Raw genomic sequence first — 18,017 nt, 5'->3', positions numbered from 1 at the left:
GGCAGATTCCTGTGCCCGGTGGGGCTGGACAGTTAGCACAGCGCAGTCCCCGCAGCTGGGGGGTGCATGGCCGACCAGGCGGGTGATGGGTGCCAGGGGTGGGCGCCCGTGGCAGGGAGGATGAGGACGGGTGTCGGGGCCCCGGGCGTAGGAAGGCCGCAGGGCAGCGACAGCACAGGGTGGTGGATGGGGTGGGGGTGCGGGGAGGCCGCTCCCGGACAGAGGCCGCCGGGCGGCCTGGGGGCAGGCGCAGGGAAAGCAGACGGGCCTCAGGGCCGGGCAGGTGCGGAGGGTAGAGGCGCTCGAGCGGGTGCCGGGGTGGTGGGCGGGCCCGGGGGCTGCGCCCTGGCGGGGAGGTGGTGGGCAGCCTTGCATGTGCTTGTGCGGCGCTGGGCCCCAGGCTGCACCCGCCGGCCGTGTCTGTTTCCTGCCTCCCTTCACCTGCCTCTTGCTTTTTCCCAACTTGGTCTTTCTTTTCTCTCCCTCCCGTCTGTCTGCCCGCCCTCTCCTTCCCTTCCTCCCATAGACGTGTCCGACCTTGAGAACAATAACCGTAACCGTGGCGGGGCGGAGTTGAGTCCAGCCCCTGACAATCTCTCCACAGTGACCAACACCCTGGTGGGCATGAGCCCCTCGTCCTCGCTCTCGGCCCTGTCCAGCCGCGCCGCCTCCGTGTCCAGCCTGCACGAGCGCATGCTGTTCGCCCCAGGCAGCGAGGAGGCCATCGAGAGGCTGAAGGTGAGGGCTCGGCCCGCGGGGACGCCACCCCCGGGGGGGCGGGGACGGGGTGGGGGGGGCGGGCCCGGGACCTCTCCCGCTGGCACGGCCGTGCTAACGGCGCGGGGTGGGCCGGCTTGGAGGCGGAGCGGCCGCACGGATGGGTGCAGACGGAGTCTGGGCCCCACCCCCGGTGCCCCCACCGGCGCCCAGCACCGAGGGGTCCCCGCCTGCTGAGCAGGGCAGGCGCGGGTCCTGGGGGTTCTGTGCTCACACCTGCTTGGAGTGTTCCCCTGGCCCGCAGCGGCCCAGCGGCGGGCGGGCTGCCTTTTCGTTTATTGGTGTTCCGTCAGCAGATGACTGGGGTGCCGGGCTGTGTGGGGCTGGGGGGGTCCAGGCCTCGGAGACAGAAGCACGGAGGCTGGACAGAGGCTGGACCGTGGCTGGCGTGGGGCACGGGTGGGACAGGCTGCCCACCGGGGGGGCAGCTGGGAAGGTAACCGGGAGCTGGTGCGGATGTCGGAAGTGCTCGTCCTCTGTCCCGGCAGCGGCTGAGGGTCACCTGTGCCTTGGAATCAGTTTCTCAGTGTCCGCATGTGTCTCGCAGTGTCCCTGCATGTCTCTGAGTGTCCCCGCATGTCTCCCAGGGTCCCACATGTCTCTGAGTGTCCCCATGTGTCTCCCAGTATCCCCGTGTGTCTCCCAGTGCCCTCGCGTGTCTCCCAGTGCCCCCGCGTGTCTCCCAGGGTCCCCCTGTGTCTCTCAGTGCCCCCACGTGTCTCCCAGGGTCCCCACATGTCTCTCAGTGTCCCCACGTGTCTCCCAGGGTCCCCATGTGTCTCTCAGTGTCCCCACGTGTCTCCCAGGGTCCCCATGTGTCTCCCAGGGTCCCTGTGTGTCTCCCGTGTCCCAGGTATCTCTCAGTGTCCCCACATGTCTCCCAGGGTCCCCACGTGTCTCTCAGTGTCCCCCAGCGTCTCCACATGTCTCCCAGGGTCCCCACGTGTCTCTCAGGGTCCCCACGTGTCTCTCAGGGTCCCCATGTGTCTCTCAGTGTCCCCACGTGTCTCTTCTCCCAGGGTCCCCATGTGTCTCCCAGGGTCCCAGGTATCTCTCAGTGTCCCCACATGTCTCCCAGGGTCCCCATGTGTCTCCCAGGGTCCCCACGTGTCTCCCAGTGTCCCCACGTGTCTCTCAGTGTCCCCCAGCGTCTCCACGTGTCTCCCAGGGTCCCCACGTGTCTCTCAGGGTCCCCACGTGTCTCTCAGGGTCCCCATGTGTCTCTCAGTGTCCCCACGTGTCTCTTCTCCCAGGGTCCCCATGTGTCTCCCAGGGTCCCTGTGTGTCTCCCGTGTCCCAGGTATCTCTCAGTGTCCCCACATGTCTCCCAGTGTCCCCACGTGTCTCTCAGGGTCCCCACGTGTCTCTCAGGGTCCCCACGTGTCTCTCAGGGTCCCCGTGTGCTTCCCCATGTCCCAGGTATCTCTCAGGGTCCCCGCGTATCTCTCAGTGTCCCCACGTGTCTCTCAGCATCCCTGCTTGTCTCCCAGGGTCCCCACGTGTCTCCCAGGGTCCCCACGTGTCTCTCAGGGTCCCCGCGTATCTCTCAGTGTCCCCATGTGTCTCCCAGGGTCCCCACTTGTCTCCCAGGGTCCCCACGTGTCTCTCAGTGTCCCCACGTGTCTCCCAGGGTCCCCACGTGTCTCTCAGGGTCCCCGTGTGCTTCCCCATGTCCCAGGTATCTCTCAGGGTCCCCGCGTATCTCTCAGTGTCCCCACGTGTCTCCCAGGGTCCCCATGTGTCTCCCAGTGTCCCCACGTGTCTCCCAGGGTCCCCACGTGTCTCTCAGGGTCCCCGCGTATCTCTCAGTGTCCCCACGTGTCTCCCAGGGTCCCCGTGTGCCTCCCCATGTCCCAGGTATCTCTCAGGGTCCCCGCGTATCTCTAAGTGTCCCCACGTGTCTCTCAGCATCCTGCTTGTCTCCCAGGGTCCCCACGTGTCTCTCAGGGTCCCCGTGTGCTTCCCCATGTCCCAGGTATCTCTCAGGGTCCCCGCGTATTTCTCAGTGTCCCCACGTGTCTCTCAGCATCCCTGCTTGTCTCCCAGGGTCCCCACGTGTCTCCCAGGGTCCCCACGTGTCTCTCAGGGTCCCCGCGTATCTCTCAGTGTCCCCACGTGTCTCCCAGGGTCCCCATGTGTCTCTCAGTGTCCCCACGTGTCTCCCAGGGTCCCCACGTGTCTCTCAGGGTCCCCGTGTGCTTCCCCATGTCCCAGGTATATCTCAGGGTCCCCGTGTATCTCTCAGTGTCCCCACGTGTCTCCCAGGGTCCCCATGTGTCTCTCAGTGTCCCCACGTGTCTCCCAGGGTCCCCACGTGTCTCTCAGGGTCCCCGTGTGCTTCCCCATGTCCCAGGTATATCTCAGGGTCCCCGTGTATCTCTCAGTGTCCCCACGTGTCTCCCAGGGTCCCCATGTGTCTCCCAGTGTCCCCACGTGTCTCCCAGGGTCCCCACGTGTCTCCCAGGGTCCCCACGTGTCTCTCAGGGTCCCCGTGTGCTTCCCCATGTCCCAGGTATCTCTCAGGGTCCCCGCGTATCTCTCAGGGTCCCCATGTGTCTCTCAGTGTCCCCACGTGTCTCTTCTCCCAGGGTCCCCATGTGTCTCCCAGGGTCCCTGTGTGTCCCCACGTGTCTCTCAGGGTCCCCACGTGTCTCTCAGGGTCCCCGTGTGCTTCCCCATGTCCCAGGTGTCTCTCAGGGTCCCCGCGTATCTCTAAGTGTCCCCACGTGTCTCTCAGCATCCCTGCTTGTCTCCCAGGGTCCCCGTGTGTCTCTCAGTGTCCTCGTCTGTGTGCGTTTCTCTCCCTCCAGGTTTATTTTGCCGTTTCCTCCACTGTCCACGGGAGAGACTTGTGTCCTCGGCCACGTTAGCTGCTCGGCCCTTCACCCTGACCTTTCGGGCATTGTGCCGCCTGACCAGACTGGGGATTGGGGTCTCGGTGCCCTTCCGCCTGGCCTCCGCTGCTGGCGCAGGTCCCTCACCTCCCTGTGCTCTTTTCCGCTGCCCAGGAGACGGAGAAGATCATAGCCGAGCTCAACGAGACCTGGGAGGAGAAGCTGCGGCGGACGGAAGCCATCCGGATGGAGAGGTGAGGGGCGGGGAAACCGAGGGCCCCAGCGCTCCAGCCCGGGCCCCCGCTCCCGGGGGGGGCCGTGCCCTCCCGCCCGGTGACTCCTGCCCCGTCACCGGCGGCCCCGCTGACCTGACCCCTGATCAGGAGACCAGTCCCCCCAGCCGGACACCTCAACTCTCCGACCGGATGGGACTCCACCCGGGCTCCGCCCTGGGCCGCGTGGCCAGAGCCCAGGGCCGACTGGTCGGTTGGGGGCCGGGCAGGCCCTGCGGCCTCGAGGCTCCAGCTGACCCAGACACTGTCCCCACAGGGAAGCGCTGCTGGCCGAGATGGGCGTGGCCATGAGGGAGGACGGCGGCACCTTGGGCGTGTTTTCTCCAAAAAAGGTAGGCGCGCAGCCCTGACTGGCACAGGGCCGGGCGGCCCACAGCCCTTTGTGAGGTGTCAGCTCCTCTGGGAGGAGAGGGGACAGGTCCGGGCACCGGGGGCCACGCTCGCCCACAGCCGCACCTCCCCAGTGGGGGAGACACCCTCTCGGAGCTCAGCCAAAGTCAGGTCTGGCTATCCCAGCTGGCACTCAGGTCTTCTCCCGCCCGGGCCCACCTCGCTCACAGGACCTGGCCCCGTCACCAGGGGGGCCTCCAGAGCACTGTCCTCCTCAGTAGCTCAGGTGGGGCACAGCACGAGCGTTTGGGGAGAAGTTGTCTCTGATAATTCTCGGACCAGGCCCCCCACCCACCCCAAAGAGTGCCAGAGCCTCGAGCCCTCAGGAGCTACGTTCTAAGCCGGGGAGCCTCCAAGGAGGTGGTGGCCGTGTGTTCTGACCACAGCTCCGGACTCTCTGGGCCCTGCCCTCGATACTATGTTAGTGAGGAAGCTCCTGCCCGCCTTCCTGGGAGCATCTTCGTGTGGCTGGCCCCTCACCCTGGCTCTGTCTGGGACGGCGGGTGCTCTGTGCCACCAATGCCCAAAGCCAGACACACACGGAGCCCCCACGGTGCCGTCGGGGACCCTGTGGGAAGAGATGTGTGGACGCCGGTGTGATGCGTGCATCGGCCAGGTGTCCGCTCCTTGGGGACAGGGCCAGGCTCCTCGGGCTTCTTCCGCCTTCGTGCGCTCCAGGCTGGGGGGGGGGGGTGGGCAGCAGTGCTGAGGCTCAGAGGCGGGGGTGGGAGTGCTTGCAAGGACTCGGGGCAGGCTGAGAAGCAGGTCACACCCTGCTTCATGTGCCTTCTGGAGAGGCCTTGAGTTTTTCCTGGGGAAACTCGCCCCTTCCCGGAGGGTGGGGTGTACCCCGAGGCTGTGGGAGCAGGTGCTCTTGGGACACTTGGCACCCTGGTGCCTTTGCTTGGTGGCCCCGGATCTGGGCGCTGCCCAGGAGTGGGAGGATGGCCCTAGGGACCACCGAGGACACCTCCTTCTGAGAAGGGCAGCATTCCTGGGACTCTGGGGAAGTGCCCGTGCCAGCTGGACCCCCCTACTCAGCCCTGCAGGGCGAGCACCGTTCCCCTTGCTTGGGAGAGGGGGCGGTTGGGGACCGCTGTCCCCAGTGTCTGATGACCGCTGTCCCCAGTGTCTGATGACACAGCCCCACACAGGAGCGCTGGTGGTGCATCGTGGGATTTATAGCTTAAAGTGGAGGCGGTTTGTTCCAAGGTGCCAAGCGGGAAACCGAGGAAGCTGTCCCAGCCTCCACCATGTTGCAGGACCCTGGCCTGGGACACAGTCAGGGGTGGCGTTCCTGAGCTCAGGAAGCATGTCTAGGGCCGCAGTGCCCTGGGAGGGAGGCAGGTTGCGGAGGGCAGGGCAGCTGGCGGGTGCTGGTCGTCTTTGGTAGGCCCGTGGACAGGAGAGCGGGTCCGAGCTGGGTGGCTCAGCAGGGACTTCCTTTACAAGCTGTGCTCCAAGCCCCCAGGCCAGATCCCTCCCTGGCCAGTGTCCTGATCCTTCTGGACTCTCAGATCCACTGGGACCTCAGCTCCTGGGCGCTTCCGTTGGACTGAGGGCCTGTAGCCCCCTCGTAGGGTGGAGCAACAGACCCAGAGCCTGGTGCCGTGGGCCCTGCAGGGACCCGGCCTGCGCCCTGCACATCTGAGGGCCCGCCACAGCCCTCAGAACCCCCAGGTTCCCAGCTCCCCTAAGCGCCTACTGCCTGGTGCCGAGCTCCCTGGGCTCCTCACGGGAGCCAGGCCGGGAGGACACTGCATCCCCAGGAGGCCAGGCCTAGGCTGGTGGCGGTCTGGCGCCTGAGGAGAGACAGGTCAGGTGCACGTCAGTGCTGGGCCCCGGCGCCTCCCCAGGAGAGGTGACCCTCCTTTCCCCCCAGACACCACATCTCGTCAACCTGAATGAGGACCCGCTGATGTCCGAGTGCCTCCTGTACTACATCAAGGACGGGATCACCAGGTGGGGGTCGTCAGGGTGGGGCAGGCTCCCTGGCAGAGAGGCCGCCAAGCCTGGGATGTGCCGCAGCATTGCTGTCCCCCGTGCTGGCTGCTGGAGACAGTGCCGAAGGCCACCCTGGGCCACGTGGCTCTCCCAGGCGGGGCGGCGCTTGGGGCATCCCTGTGGGGATGCGCGGGCAGGCCAGCGGGTGGCAGCACGGGTGCGCTGGGTCCTGCCGGTGCTGACGTCCCCCGCCCCTCCCCAGGGTGGGCCGGGAGGATGCGGAGAGGCGGCAGGACATCGTCCTGAGTGGGCACTTCATCAAGGAGGAGCACTGTGTCTTCCGGAGCGACTCCCGGGGCGGCAGCGAAGGTACCTCTGCCCTCCAGTCCCCACCTCTGCTCTGGCGCCACTGACCGTCAGGCCTGAGCGGGGCTGTGGGTCAGCCCTCGCTCCTTGGTCCGTCCCGGCAAAGCCCTTCCATTACAACGGTGTTCTGAGGGCTTGGCTGTGGACGCGGGAGCTCCCTCCCCACGCCGCGAGTGGTCGGGGGGTCTCCGTGGACAGGAGAATGGGGAGCCGTGAGGAATGAACCTCCATCCGGGCTGGAGGACTATTTTTACACCGCACTCTCCTGTTGGCTGTGGCGCGACCATCTGTCCGTGTCCCCAGCCTGCCTGCCAGTCACCTCAGGGCGATGGCCTTGAGCAGGGTTGGGGACGGAATTCTGTCTCCAAAGCCTGCCCTCCTCTTTGGGATGGGCACAAAGCTCTAGGGGGCTCTGGGACCTCTGGGGCCCCTGGGGACACACTAGCCACTGTTTCCCGTCCGTGCCCACCTGGTTCTCTGACTGGGGCAAAGGCACCTCCCCATCGGGCGTCACCCTCACCTGTTGTATGGGGTGCAGCCCTCCTCTGGCTTCTCCAGGGCCCACACGATGTATTGTCTGGCGGCCATCAGGCTTTGCAGCTAGCAGGGATGAGAGAGGCCCGATGCGGGCCACACCTGGGTAGCCAGTTGAGCCGAGCCCTGCATGCGGACAGAGGGCATGGCCACTCGGGATGACAGTCCCTCACTCTCTGCCCTCCCCATCTCTGTCATGTAGCCGTGGTGACCTTGGAACCCTGTGAGGGGGCAGACACATACGTCAATGGCAAGAAAGTCACGGAGCCCAGCATCCTGCGGTCCGGTATGGCTAGGGCCCGGAGACGGGTGTCTCTTTCTCCCCTGCAGTTTCGGGACTAGGCCTGGGGTCCACGCACTCAGGAGGATAGGCCTGAGCTCGGTGTCTCCTTCCTGGTACCTGGGCCCCAGGGCAGGGAGGACAAGTGAGGGTGACTAAATGAGGGTGGCTGGCCAAGGTGGTGGGGGATGAGCTGAGGGAGGCTTTAGGGAGGACACCCCAGGGGCTGGTGTGGGAGGAGCTGAGCCTGCTCCGTGGGCCCTAAGTCGGAAGGAAACTAGGCTGTCCAAAGAGCCCTTGTAGGCAGGACTGTCCAAGACGGTGGGTGCTACAGCCCTGGTGGACGTGTCTGCCTGGAGGGTCCTGCAGACCGGGGGACCCTGGCCCTGGGCACATACAGACGGGGGGCCCTGGCCCCTGCCCTGCTTCCATCGAGGCGGGTACTGAGGGGAAGGGCCCGTGAGCCCGTGCTGCAGCATCCTGCAGGGTGGGGGTGGGGGCACACACAGCCCACAGGTGTGGAGGAGTGGCCAGGGCCAGGGCCTGGGGGCAGGAGACCAGGCTGGCCTGGGGGTGACACGTGTGGGCTGTGCACAGGACCGCACGTTGGAGAAAGCCCCAGGACTGTTTTTGCAAACATCACTGGCTGCTGTATATTGAGGGGGGGGGGTGGTGAGGGGGTGGGTCTGGGGAGAGAGTCAGGTCCCGGCCACGGGGTAGGTGGCTGGCTGGTCCGGAGCCGACCCGGGTGGCTCGTGGTGGCCCTCCCTGGGGCGGGCCAGCCTGGGGGACCTGCCCGCGCTCCACTTTTCCCGACTTCCCGCCCTGACCCCTTGAGGCCACCCCCAAGGCCACGGGCTACCCCCTGATGGCCGGCCTTGCTTCTGTCCCCCAGGAAACCGCATCATCATGGGGAAGAGCCACGTGTTCCGGTTCAACCACCCCGAGCAGGCACGGCAGGAGCGCGAGCGCACGCCCTGCGCAGAGACGCCCGCTGAGCCCGTGGACTGGGCCTTCGCGCAGCGCGAGCTGCTGGAGAAGCAGGGCATCGACATGAAGCAGGAGATGGAGCAGAGGTGAGGCCCGAGGCTGCGGGTCACCGCGCCCCCTCTTCCCCTGCCGCGCTCCATCCCCTTCCACCCCCACGCCGCGCCCGCTCACCCGCTCACCGGCGCCCGCAGGCTCCAGGAGCTGGAGGACCAGTACCGCCGTGAGCGAGAGGAGGCCACCTACCTGCTGGAGCAGCAGAGGCTGGTGAGGGCGGCCCGCCCGCCGGGCCCGGCCTGGGCGGGGGCCGGGAGGGGGGTGCATGAAGGGGCCGGGCCGGGGGTGGGGGAGCCTGAAGGGGTCAGGCCCGGGGGCGGGGCGTGAAGGGGCCCGGCCTCCACGTGGGCCCACACTCCTCCCTCCGTGGCCAGGACTACGAGAGCAAGCTGGAGGCCCTGCAGAAGCAGATGGGCTCCAGGTGCTTCTCTGAAGCAAACGAGGAGGATGAGGAGCCGGAGGACGAGGGTGAGAGGCTCGGGGGGGGGGGGGGGGGCAGCGCCTGGGCCGGGGCTGGGCGGGGTCTCGGGCACGAGGAGCCCCCAGGCGCCTGGTCGGCACCTTTGCCCTCGGGGTCCCCGGCCCGCCCCTCAGGGAGCGAGGCCTCCTTGTCCCCGGGAAGCACCCACGGAGGCAGGATTTGGGGGAGGCTGCGCTGCAGCCGGAAAGCGCAGGCGTGTGCTCGCGCAGTGTGTTCACACAGGCGTGTGCTCGCGCACGCAGGTTATGGCAGGAATGGCCCAGGTGGTGGGGAGCACGGTGCGGGCAGGGTGTGGTGTCTGCTCGTCCGCCCTGCCGTGTGTCCTGCCTGCACAAGCTGGTGCTCTTTCCCAGGACTAGGTCACCACCGCTCCTCACCTCAGGACCCCCTTTCCAAGCATCAGCTTGGGCAGCCCCCCTGTGACAGGGGGAGGACCTCACATTGCTGTGGGGCACGAGGGCGGCCCGCAGGCAGGGCAGATGGGGTGGAGTCAGGCACAGGATGCGCGTCCAGCTTGACCCCTCTGGTCAGCACCCTTGCGTAGATGTGACCTTGGCCTCCTGTTGCCTGGAATCATCTTCCCTCGGGGCAGGAGCCCTGGATGAGAGGGGCGGAGCCTGGGAGCCTGGACGGGCCCCTTCTGGTGTCCCTGCTCCCTTTCTCTTGGGGACACAGTAGACAAAGGTGTGTGAGCTGGGACAGGGTGGGAGGTCAGTGTGCTCTCTTGCCTGTCCTGTGAGCACGTGGCCCCAATGCTGTTCCCTCCCCCCGCCCCCAGCCCCGCTGGGCTTCTCTGACTCTCAGAATGTCCGGTTCTGGTCAGCCCCTCTGGGGCACATGGAGGCTTCAGGCCGCCCCCGGGGCGGATCCTTCTGTGGGTTTCCTTCCCTCCAAGAGCCCGAGACAGTTAGTGCAGAAGTGGGGGCCCCGGGCCAGAGTGGGGTAAGGTGGCATTTCCGTGACGACCGCACGTGCCTGTCCCCGCAGTCCAGTGGACGGAGAGGGAGTGTGAGCTGGCGCTGTGGGCCTTCCGGAAGTGGAAGTGGTACCAGTTCACGTCTCTGCGGGACCTGCTGTGGGGCAACGCCATCTTCCTCAAAGAGGCCAATGCCATCAGCGTGGAGCTCAAGAAGAAGGTGGGCCCCCACCCCGCCGCCCACAGCCCGGGCCCCGTACAGCCGTGGGCAGAGCGAGGGAGGCCCGGGGACGGACCCAGGCGAATGCGCACCCTCCCTGCTCCGGGAGCAGCCGGGGTGCAAGTACAGCTTCCCCTCCGGCTGCCGGTGGAAGGTTCCGGTGAACCCTGTGGGGCGTGCAGCCCGGAGGTGGGGCCCGGCTCGCACACCCCCGGGGGCTGACGGGCGGCCGCCTCCTGCCGCCACAGGTCCAGTTCCAGTTTGTCCTCCTCACGGACACGCTGTACTCCCCACTGCCGCCGGACCTGCTGCCCCCAGAGGCTGCCAAAGAGCGGGAGACGCGCCCCTTCCCGCGCACCATCGTGGCCGTGGAGGTCCAGGACCAGAAGAACGGGGCCACCCACTACTGGACGCTGGAGAAGCTCAGGTGTGGTGGGCAGGCCGCGAGGGGGGGCGGCAGGGGTGGGCGCGGGTTCGCGGCGCTCCTGCGTCCCTGCGCTTCCCTCCTGCTGGAGTTGCTTTTACAGTCAGAAGGCAAAAGCGTTAGCGTAGAATCGGCGTTCTCCTCCTATGGATGCGGCGGTCAAGTGTACCGCGCTTCCAGGGAGGAAGGGGCGGATGAGGTTGACGGTGCTGCAGGAAGGCGGGCGGGGGGCCGCAGGGCACGCCGGGCGGACGTGTCCTCAGAAGAGCTCGGTAGCTGCAAGCCTCTCCGCCCTGGGGCTGTAGGGATCCCAGGGGAGGACAGGGACGAGGGTCCGGGGGAGGGCCTGAGGGGGCTGGGCTGGGGGCGAAGCTGTCCCTGCGAGAGGCGTCTTTCCTCCAGCTCCGCCTGCACCCTCCCCACGTGCTCGTCCCCACGTGTGGCTCTTACCTGAGAAAGGGGACTGAGTGAGGCGCGGGCGATGCCGTCCAAGGGGAGTCGGACAAGCGCTGCTCGAGGTGCCCCAGACGTGAGGCCCCTGCACGGAGGCCGAGCCAGGGTGGGCGGGAGGGAGCGCAGGCCACAGGAGGGAGACAGGAGCAGAGCAAGCGAGTCCACGGCCTCCGTGCGGGTCTTCACGCCCTGGGCAGGGCAGGGCCGACCGCTGGGACCGTCCGGTTTGAATTTCTCTGGAGGGCTTTGGCGCACAGAGCCTGCCCCTGGCTGCCGAGTCCCTGGCTCTAGGGTGATTTCAGGCAGGGGGTGCTGGCTTGGCGTGAGTCAGACAGGTGGGTGGCGGGGGTGGGGGGTGGTTTCGGTTTCCTTGTGAGAGGTGGGCTCACCCAGGACTTATCCACTGTCTACAGGAACCGACCGGCCCAGCCAGCAAGGCCCCACAGATGTCCCGACACCCTAAAATACAGAGAAGGAAAGCTGTAAAAACACACAGTCCTACCCAGACACTCCCGCACACACCCTCACACACTCACAGATGCCCGCACACCTCCTTTCTCGCATGGCTCGCTCACACGCTCACACACACGCTGGCACGCACGCGCGCGCACACAGGTACACGCGCTCTCGTACGATTCATGCAAGTAGATGCGCACGCTCAGGGCCCCCCACCCTCCCCGGGGCCGCGCTGTGGCGGGGACGAGCCCGTTCCTATCGCCGCTGAGCCCTACCGGGAAACGATTTCGTTCCCATTCTTCCACAACTTGGTGGTTTTCCTGGGGATAATACTTTTTGAAATGTGTCACGTTTCTGTATCCCGTCACCGATTTGCCGTCTGTTCCCTTGAGCTTTCAGGGCTCTGTGACGGGATCCCCCACCCCGAGCGTCCCCGCCGTGGCTCTGGCCGGAGCCCTCTCCGTTTCCCCTCCAGTTCCCGGCCCATCCTGCCTGCACAGATCACGTGGTGTCCCTGGGCCAGCATCGAGAGTATTTAGCACATGCTCGCCTGGAGGTCTCCTTGCTCACGGTTGACAGATTGCGAGGACCGCGCGGGGCCTGTCAGCAAACCGTGCCGAACCCCGGATGACGCTGAGCTGCGGCCGGAGCCGGGTGGAGCCTGCTGTCCCCAGCAGCAGAGGTGTGCTGTGCCGGCCGCTCGCCCAGGCCCACAGTGATCCCTGTTCCCCTGCAGGCAGCGCCTGGACCTGATGCGGGAGATGTACGACCGGGCCGCGGAGGTGCCCTCCAGTGTCATCGAGGACTGTGACAACGTGGTGACTGGCGGAGACCCCTTCTACGACCGCTTTCCCTGGTTCCGGCTGGTGGGCAGGTGGGCGCCTCCTTCCTTCCCTGGGCTGAGAGAGAGAGAGAGAGAGAGAGAGAGAGAGAGAGAGAAGGTGGTAGGGGCAGGGAGTGGGCGTCCTCCTAAGGCCGAGCGCCCTGGCTGGGCCCTGGCCCTGACATGAGGAGGGAGCCATCGAGAGGCCCTTTCCCACCTTGACGTCCCTGACCTCGTCCTTCCTGGGTCCGAGGCACCCCGCCCCAGCCACTCCTGTCCACAGACCAGTGGGCCCTGTAATTTGGGGACCGGGGAGGGGAGGGAGTCTCAGTATCACCACCTACACCTGCTGCGGGGCTGTGGCCGCCGGGTTGCACGTGTCCCCGCGTGTGAATGTGTGGCTTGGTCAGGCTGAGTGACCTGGTCCTCACACGACCTCAGCCACACCTGGCGAGGATCACGCCAGTGGCTACTTTCCAGAACTTTCGGTGACCTTCCCCTGAGCACACGTGTGGTTTCTTTCCAAGCCTGGGGACGGGATGCACTTTTGGTTCTCGTGTCTTTTAAAACAGCATTCCTGATGGTCTGTGTGTTTGGTTTTGGTTTTAAACAGAAGCCCCACCCCCGCCCTGTCCGTCCCCGCGAGTAGCTGGTGTTAACTTCTCTCTGTCTTGTCGCACTAACCTCAGTTCAGTCATCTCTGGCTGCAACAGCTACCCTCTTCTCAACACATGCATGAGCGAGCGCATGGCTGCTCTCACCCCCTCCCCCACCTTCTCGAGCCCCGACTCCGACGCCACCGAGCCTGCCGAGGAGCAGAGCGTGGGGGAGGAGGAGGAGGAGGAGGAGGAGGAGGAGGAGGATCTGCAGGACGACGTCTTTCCGGAGCACGCGCTGTGCGACGGCCGGGACCCGTTTTACGACCGGCCCCCCCTGTTCAGTTTAGTAGGAAGGTTGGTGAGGTCGAGGACGGCATGCTGGGAAGGAACCAGCTCTTTTGCGCAGGAGCACTGCTGCGGGCACAATTTGACCGCCGTCAGGGCGTGACCCCCGAGCAGAGGGTGTGAGGGAGCGAGAGGACTCCTGGCCGTCCTGGAGTGTGCCCAGCAGGGAGAGTCGGGCCCCAGTGTCAGAAGAGGTGGTGCTCCCGGAGCACGGCCGTCCGGCGCTGTGTGGTGGAGCTGTGTCTACAGACAGGCCCTGGAACCCGGGAGGAGTCCCCGAGCGGGGCCGCTGGGGGGCATTTGGGAGAGTGGGGGTTTGCGTCTGTGCACCCACCACTGGCTGCAGAGGCCTCACTTCCCTCCGCCTCCTGGTGCTATTGACCTGCTATTGACCAACAGCTCCCCGCTGGGAGAAGGAGGCCAGCCTGGCAGGGGGTAGGGTTGGGGGGGGGGGGAGGAAGAGCTGGCAGGGGAGGGTCTGCCTCTGAAGCCGGGGCCCAGGTGGACCCTGCCTCTCCCCGAGCCTCTCTCCATCTGAGAGTAAGGACGGTTCGCTCCTCCTGACCTCCCGGCTATCACGGCGAGAGAGGGCACACGTGGCCCTGTGCCCTCGAGGAAGCGCCCTCGGCAGAGAGGGCTTGTTACACTTTCTGGATGGAAGAGGGAGGCCGAGGTCAGGAGGTGGAGCGGAGGCCCCGGGGAAGCCCAGACCCCACAGGCAGATTGGGCAAATGCAGCTGCCATTCATGTTTTTTACTGCCATGGAATGGAGGCAAAGCAGAGAAAGGAAAGATCTAGAAACTTAGCTGCTGTAGTAAGGCACTCAGCTCATTTTGATTTTACGTATAGAAAAAGCACGAGAGGGTTTCAACAGCAGCCTTTTCTGAGTCGGAGACGGCTTTCGTGGGCTAGGCCGATGGGAGTTTCTGCAGGTTTTGACCTCGGAGCCCCAGTACTGGAAGCTGAAGGCCGAGGCTGGCCCCCAGATAACGGGTTCACACTAGGAGCCCTTGGGCGCAGACGCGGGACTGAAGGCCCACCAGCTTCTCCTGGAAGGAAGCAGCTCCCCACGGCGCATGTCGTGGAGTCCTTCGACTAGCTTTCCGTGGGTGTGGCATGCTGGCCTGCTCCATAAACACGTGGGCTCTCGCCCTCCGAGATGCCCTGGGTCTGGGCCTCCCGCTCCGCTGAGAGTGGGGTGTAGCCCCGGGGCCGGCTCCACGCAGGCCTCTAGAAAGCCCTGGGCGGCTCCGGCGTCAGGTAGGCGTGGGCTCAGGGCGCAGGGGAGCGAGGGCACCGGGAGAAACGGGGTGTGAGCTCTGCAGTCTCAGCCAGAAAGAGCTGGGTCCTTCCGACACTTTCCCCCTTCTGTGGATCTGAGATGTTACCAAACAACCAAATCAAACCAAGTCGTCAGCGAGAGGCCAGCCCCCCCTACGGCGGGCGGTCTGTGTAGGGCTTCATCTGGAAATGTCCCGATCTTTTTGGTGTGGCAAGAATTGGCTTCTCCCGCGCAGCAGCTGTGCAGGCCCAGGCCCTGAGAAGGACCCCATCTTTGGTTTCCTTTTACCCTTCTGGTAGCTGCTGGCTCTCTCTCTCCAAAGCTTAAGCAGAATTGGGGCACCCACTCTTGTCTCCCTTTGGAAAGGCTTTCCTGGCCCCAGCATGCGTCTCTGCACCTCACCAACCTCGTGGTTTTAGCCCTGCCTCCTCCCCTCCCGCCGCACTCAGCCCTGGCTCTGCCGCTCTGCCGTCTCCTCTCTCTCCGGGCGGGTTTCAGCCTGCTTCAAGGTGCCCTCACCCCTGTGGACGGGCCCCCCCCCAGCCTGGGGGGCTCCTCACCCACGGCCAGGGTTAGCCCCCCAGTGGCCTCTCCCTCTGGTGGTCTGGGGTGCGAGGTGAAGGAGGGAGGTGGGACGGGCTGACCCAGGCAGCAAAAGTGGCCCCGGGGGCTCTGGTTCGCCCCTCCCCCAAGAATGCTCCCTGCCCGGAACGTCGCTTTCAGTAGCTGGATGGGCAGGGAGCCCCAGAGAGGAGGGCGAGGGGCTGGCAGCCAGGGATGGCGGGCCCGGGGACGGGTGGCAGGGGCGGCGTGAGGCGGGACCGCCCAAGGGGAGTGTTCCAGGCTCTGCGTGGGAGGATGCTGACTTGCTGTGCGTCCGCATGGTGTCACCTGGGGGGGCACGGCCAGTGCCTCGGCTCCCAGCTGGGGGCCCTCCGTGTCCCGGGCCAGCAAGGCCGTGAGCCCCTCTGTGCAGCCAGCGCACCGTGGCTGGCGGGGCCCGCCGGGCGGTGCTGAGGCTGTTCTGGCCCCTTTGCTGACGGACGCTGATGTCGGGCCGTCTGGCGCGTGTAGGGCTGTGGAGGGGAGGCCGGCGTCTGTACCAGCGTCCTATTCCCTCACGTCCGGGGTTCTGTCGGCCAGGGTGGGCTCTGCCTGGGCCGTGGGCTCTTCCAGCCCTGGCTTGTGGAGACCTTCCAGGCTGTGCCGCCACTAGGTGGTGGCTGCTGGGCCCCAGGGGTCCCTTCTGGCCGGACGTGCCCATCACCGTGTCAAGATTAGGTCTCGGGGATTAGGGGCGGCAGGAAGGAGAGAGGGCCCAGCGGCCGGCACCGTACGCTCTTTTGCCTTCTGGGAGCGTCCCAGCTGGGTGCCCCAGGGGACTGTGTGCATGTGCTTTAGCCACTGCTGGGTTACGAAGCTCAGAGAGGGGCAGAGGGGTGGCCGTGGACCCCCGCGGCCGACCTCATTGTGTGGCCCTGCACCTCCAACCAGGGGGCACCTCGAGGCCCCCACCCCTGGGCAGCCCCGCCTCCGGGGAGCACATCGAGGCTGCATTTGTCTAATGGCTTGAAGTTGGAAATGGCAGTTTTTGATGCCACGGGTGTTTGGATGTTTTTTCGCCCCCGACAGGAAATGCTAAGTTGATCTACTTAATTAGCCGATCGAGCTGGTGAGCGGGACGGTGGTGTCTACCCAGTAGGGCTAGGAGCCAGCCTGTGGGTTTAAACCCCAGCTGGGGCCTTAGCTCCCAGCCCGAGGCACTTCCGCCTCTGTCTTCGTGCCTCAGTTTTGGGTCTGGGAGATGGGTACCGACAGCTCTAAGGCGAGGAAGGTGCAGGTGCTTGAACTGAGACGCGTCGTGGGTGAGGAGGACCCACGTGCTGCCCGGGGCCGTGGAGGCACCGCTGTGTCAGTGCTGGCCCCTCGTGAGCTCGGAGGCACGGCTCCCAGGATGGCTTCACGACTTTTCCACCCACCAACGGGGTGATTGTGGCCTCGGGCACACGAGAGGCCCAGCCCCAGCCGGCGCGTGGGAAACCTCAAATGTGCACGATGCTACAGGCACAGACCCTGAGAGCTCAGAAGGGGGTAGGGATCACCTCTGGGGTGCTGTGAGCGGCACTCTGGGTGGCCCCGGAGCCCAGAGCCAGCCCCCATGGAATTGTCCCCAGAGCCTTCCAGGAAGGCACTCCTGGCTTTGAAGTGGCCTGGGTGGGAACAGCCTTCAGCTCTCCTTCCCGGAGGCTATAGTGGCTGAGGACCCTGGTGCCGGGCACTGTGCCCTCACAGGCCCGCGGTGGGAGGTGCTCCTCCACTTCTGAGGGCCCTCCCGTTGGTTCCTTGGCAAGTATCGATGGGGGTGGGCAGGCCGCGGCCCCCGCGTCTGTGCCCAGGGCCCCTGGGGGCCTCCTCTCTGCCTCCCAGCACGGGGCTTTCTGCAGTGGGCCCTGCGCTGGGAGATGGGGTGGGGGCTGACTTGAGGGCCCTGCAGCTGGGGGCTGTCCTGCTTGGTCCCCTTAGCTGTGTCCAGAGTGGTGGGCTGGCCAGACGGGGGCCCAGTCAAGGGGGCAGAGCAGGGTCGGGACATGTTCCCACAGCCTGAGTTCCGGGCTCCCTCTGCTTCCCCCTTCGGACCTCAAGGCTTTGCTTTCTTTCGTGGCTGCCCCCTTCACGCACCCTCAAATTCAAGCAAAGGCCCTTGGCCAGGATTCCGGGGGCCCAGGGAGGGCAGCCCAGCACTGTCCCTGTCCGGAAGTGAGTGCTGCGAGAGGCTCACCAGCCAGCCCCGGCCAGACCCTGTCAGAAGCAAGGGGCTTCTGCTCTCTGAGTCTCGGTTTCCTTTTGTGACCAGGGCCATGGCTGGCTTTTGCCGACAGCTTCCGTGCCTCGTCTTGCTGGGTGGCCAGGGGCAGGAGAGCCCCCACCCCTGTCGCAGTCAGGCAGACCTACCTGCACCGTCCTCAACACAAATGCTTTTCAGTGATGAGTTCCCCTGGGACAGCCCTCCCCTGGGGCATTCTCAGAGAGGGCACCTTGCTGACGAAGGGAAGGGCTCCACAAAGCCATCAGGGGCTTCCCCTGCCCCAGCGGGACGTCCGGGCCCCGGGAGGCAGTGAGCCCTCTCCTCCAGCTGGTGCCTGTCTTGGCCTGGGGGGTGCCCAGGGAGCAAGAGACACTTGGCAGAGACCGCCCCCCCTGCAGGTTGGGACAGATGGCTCTGAGGAGATACGTGACATGGGGGCTGGGAACGGAGAGGAGGACAGGCCTCACTTGTGGAGGGAGCGGAGAGCACCGGGGTTGCCCCGGGACCGAGGGGGTGGCTGGGCGGTAGGGCTAACGGTGAGGCGGGAGCTTGGCTGGCATCGAGGGTGCGTGGGAGTCTGGTCAGAACCCCAGGCCCCGTCTGGCTGCTGTGGGGGCCGAGGGGGAAGCAGCTGGGTGACAGGTCCTCCGCAGAGGACCTCTACGTTTGAGGGAGAGCTGACGCATTTGAGAGCAGAGCCAGGACGCTGCTCAGGTTTCTAACCTTCTGTAGGCAGAGGTCCGGCAGGAG

General features: G+C 66.0%; 1 protein-coding gene across 23 annotated transcripts in view; it reads left to right on the top strand.

Annotated features, from left to right (window-relative positions):
* KIF1A (kinesin family member 1A) overlaps nucleotides 1-18,017 on the top strand; it is a 98,348-nt gene that overhangs the window by 48,396 nt on the left and 31,935 nt on the right. For 7 of the 23 annotated variants that reach the window (XM_043578398.1, XM_043578397.1, XM_043578396.1 and 4 more), the window contains 12 exons: nucleotides 605-738; nucleotides 3,786-3,865; nucleotides 4,161-4,236; nucleotides 6,177-6,256; nucleotides 6,501-6,607; nucleotides 7,341-7,424; nucleotides 8,314-8,494; nucleotides 8,600-8,672; nucleotides 8,837-8,930; nucleotides 9,931-10,079; nucleotides 10,328-10,506; nucleotides 12,149-12,286. In XM_043578398.1, coding sequence (XP_043434333.1) covers nucleotides 605-738; nucleotides 3,786-3,865; nucleotides 4,161-4,236; nucleotides 6,177-6,256; nucleotides 6,501-6,607; nucleotides 7,341-7,424; nucleotides 8,314-8,494; nucleotides 8,600-8,672; nucleotides 8,837-8,930; nucleotides 9,931-10,079; nucleotides 10,328-10,506; nucleotides 12,149-12,286 — 1,375 coding nt within the window. Of the gene's footprint in view, nucleotides 1-526; nucleotides 739-3,785; nucleotides 3,866-4,160; nucleotides 4,237-6,176; nucleotides 6,257-6,500; nucleotides 6,608-7,340; nucleotides 7,425-8,313; nucleotides 8,495-8,599; nucleotides 8,673-8,836; nucleotides 8,931-9,930; nucleotides 10,080-10,327; nucleotides 10,507-12,148; nucleotides 12,287-12,924; nucleotides 13,189-18,017 lie in introns of all 23 variants that reach the window. The other 16 variants (XM_043578387.1, XM_043578385.1, XM_043578380.1 and 13 more) reach the window with 5 other exon arrangements.

The sequence above is a fragment of the Prionailurus bengalensis genome, chromosome C1 (assembly GCF_016509475.1).
Source record: "Prionailurus bengalensis isolate Pbe53 chromosome C1, Fcat_Pben_1.1_paternal_pri, whole genome shotgun sequence".
In the NCBI taxonomy this organism is placed as follows: domain Eukaryota; kingdom Metazoa; phylum Chordata; class Mammalia; order Carnivora; family Felidae; genus Prionailurus; species Prionailurus bengalensis.
This window is presented reverse-complemented; position numbering and strand designations above follow the sequence as displayed.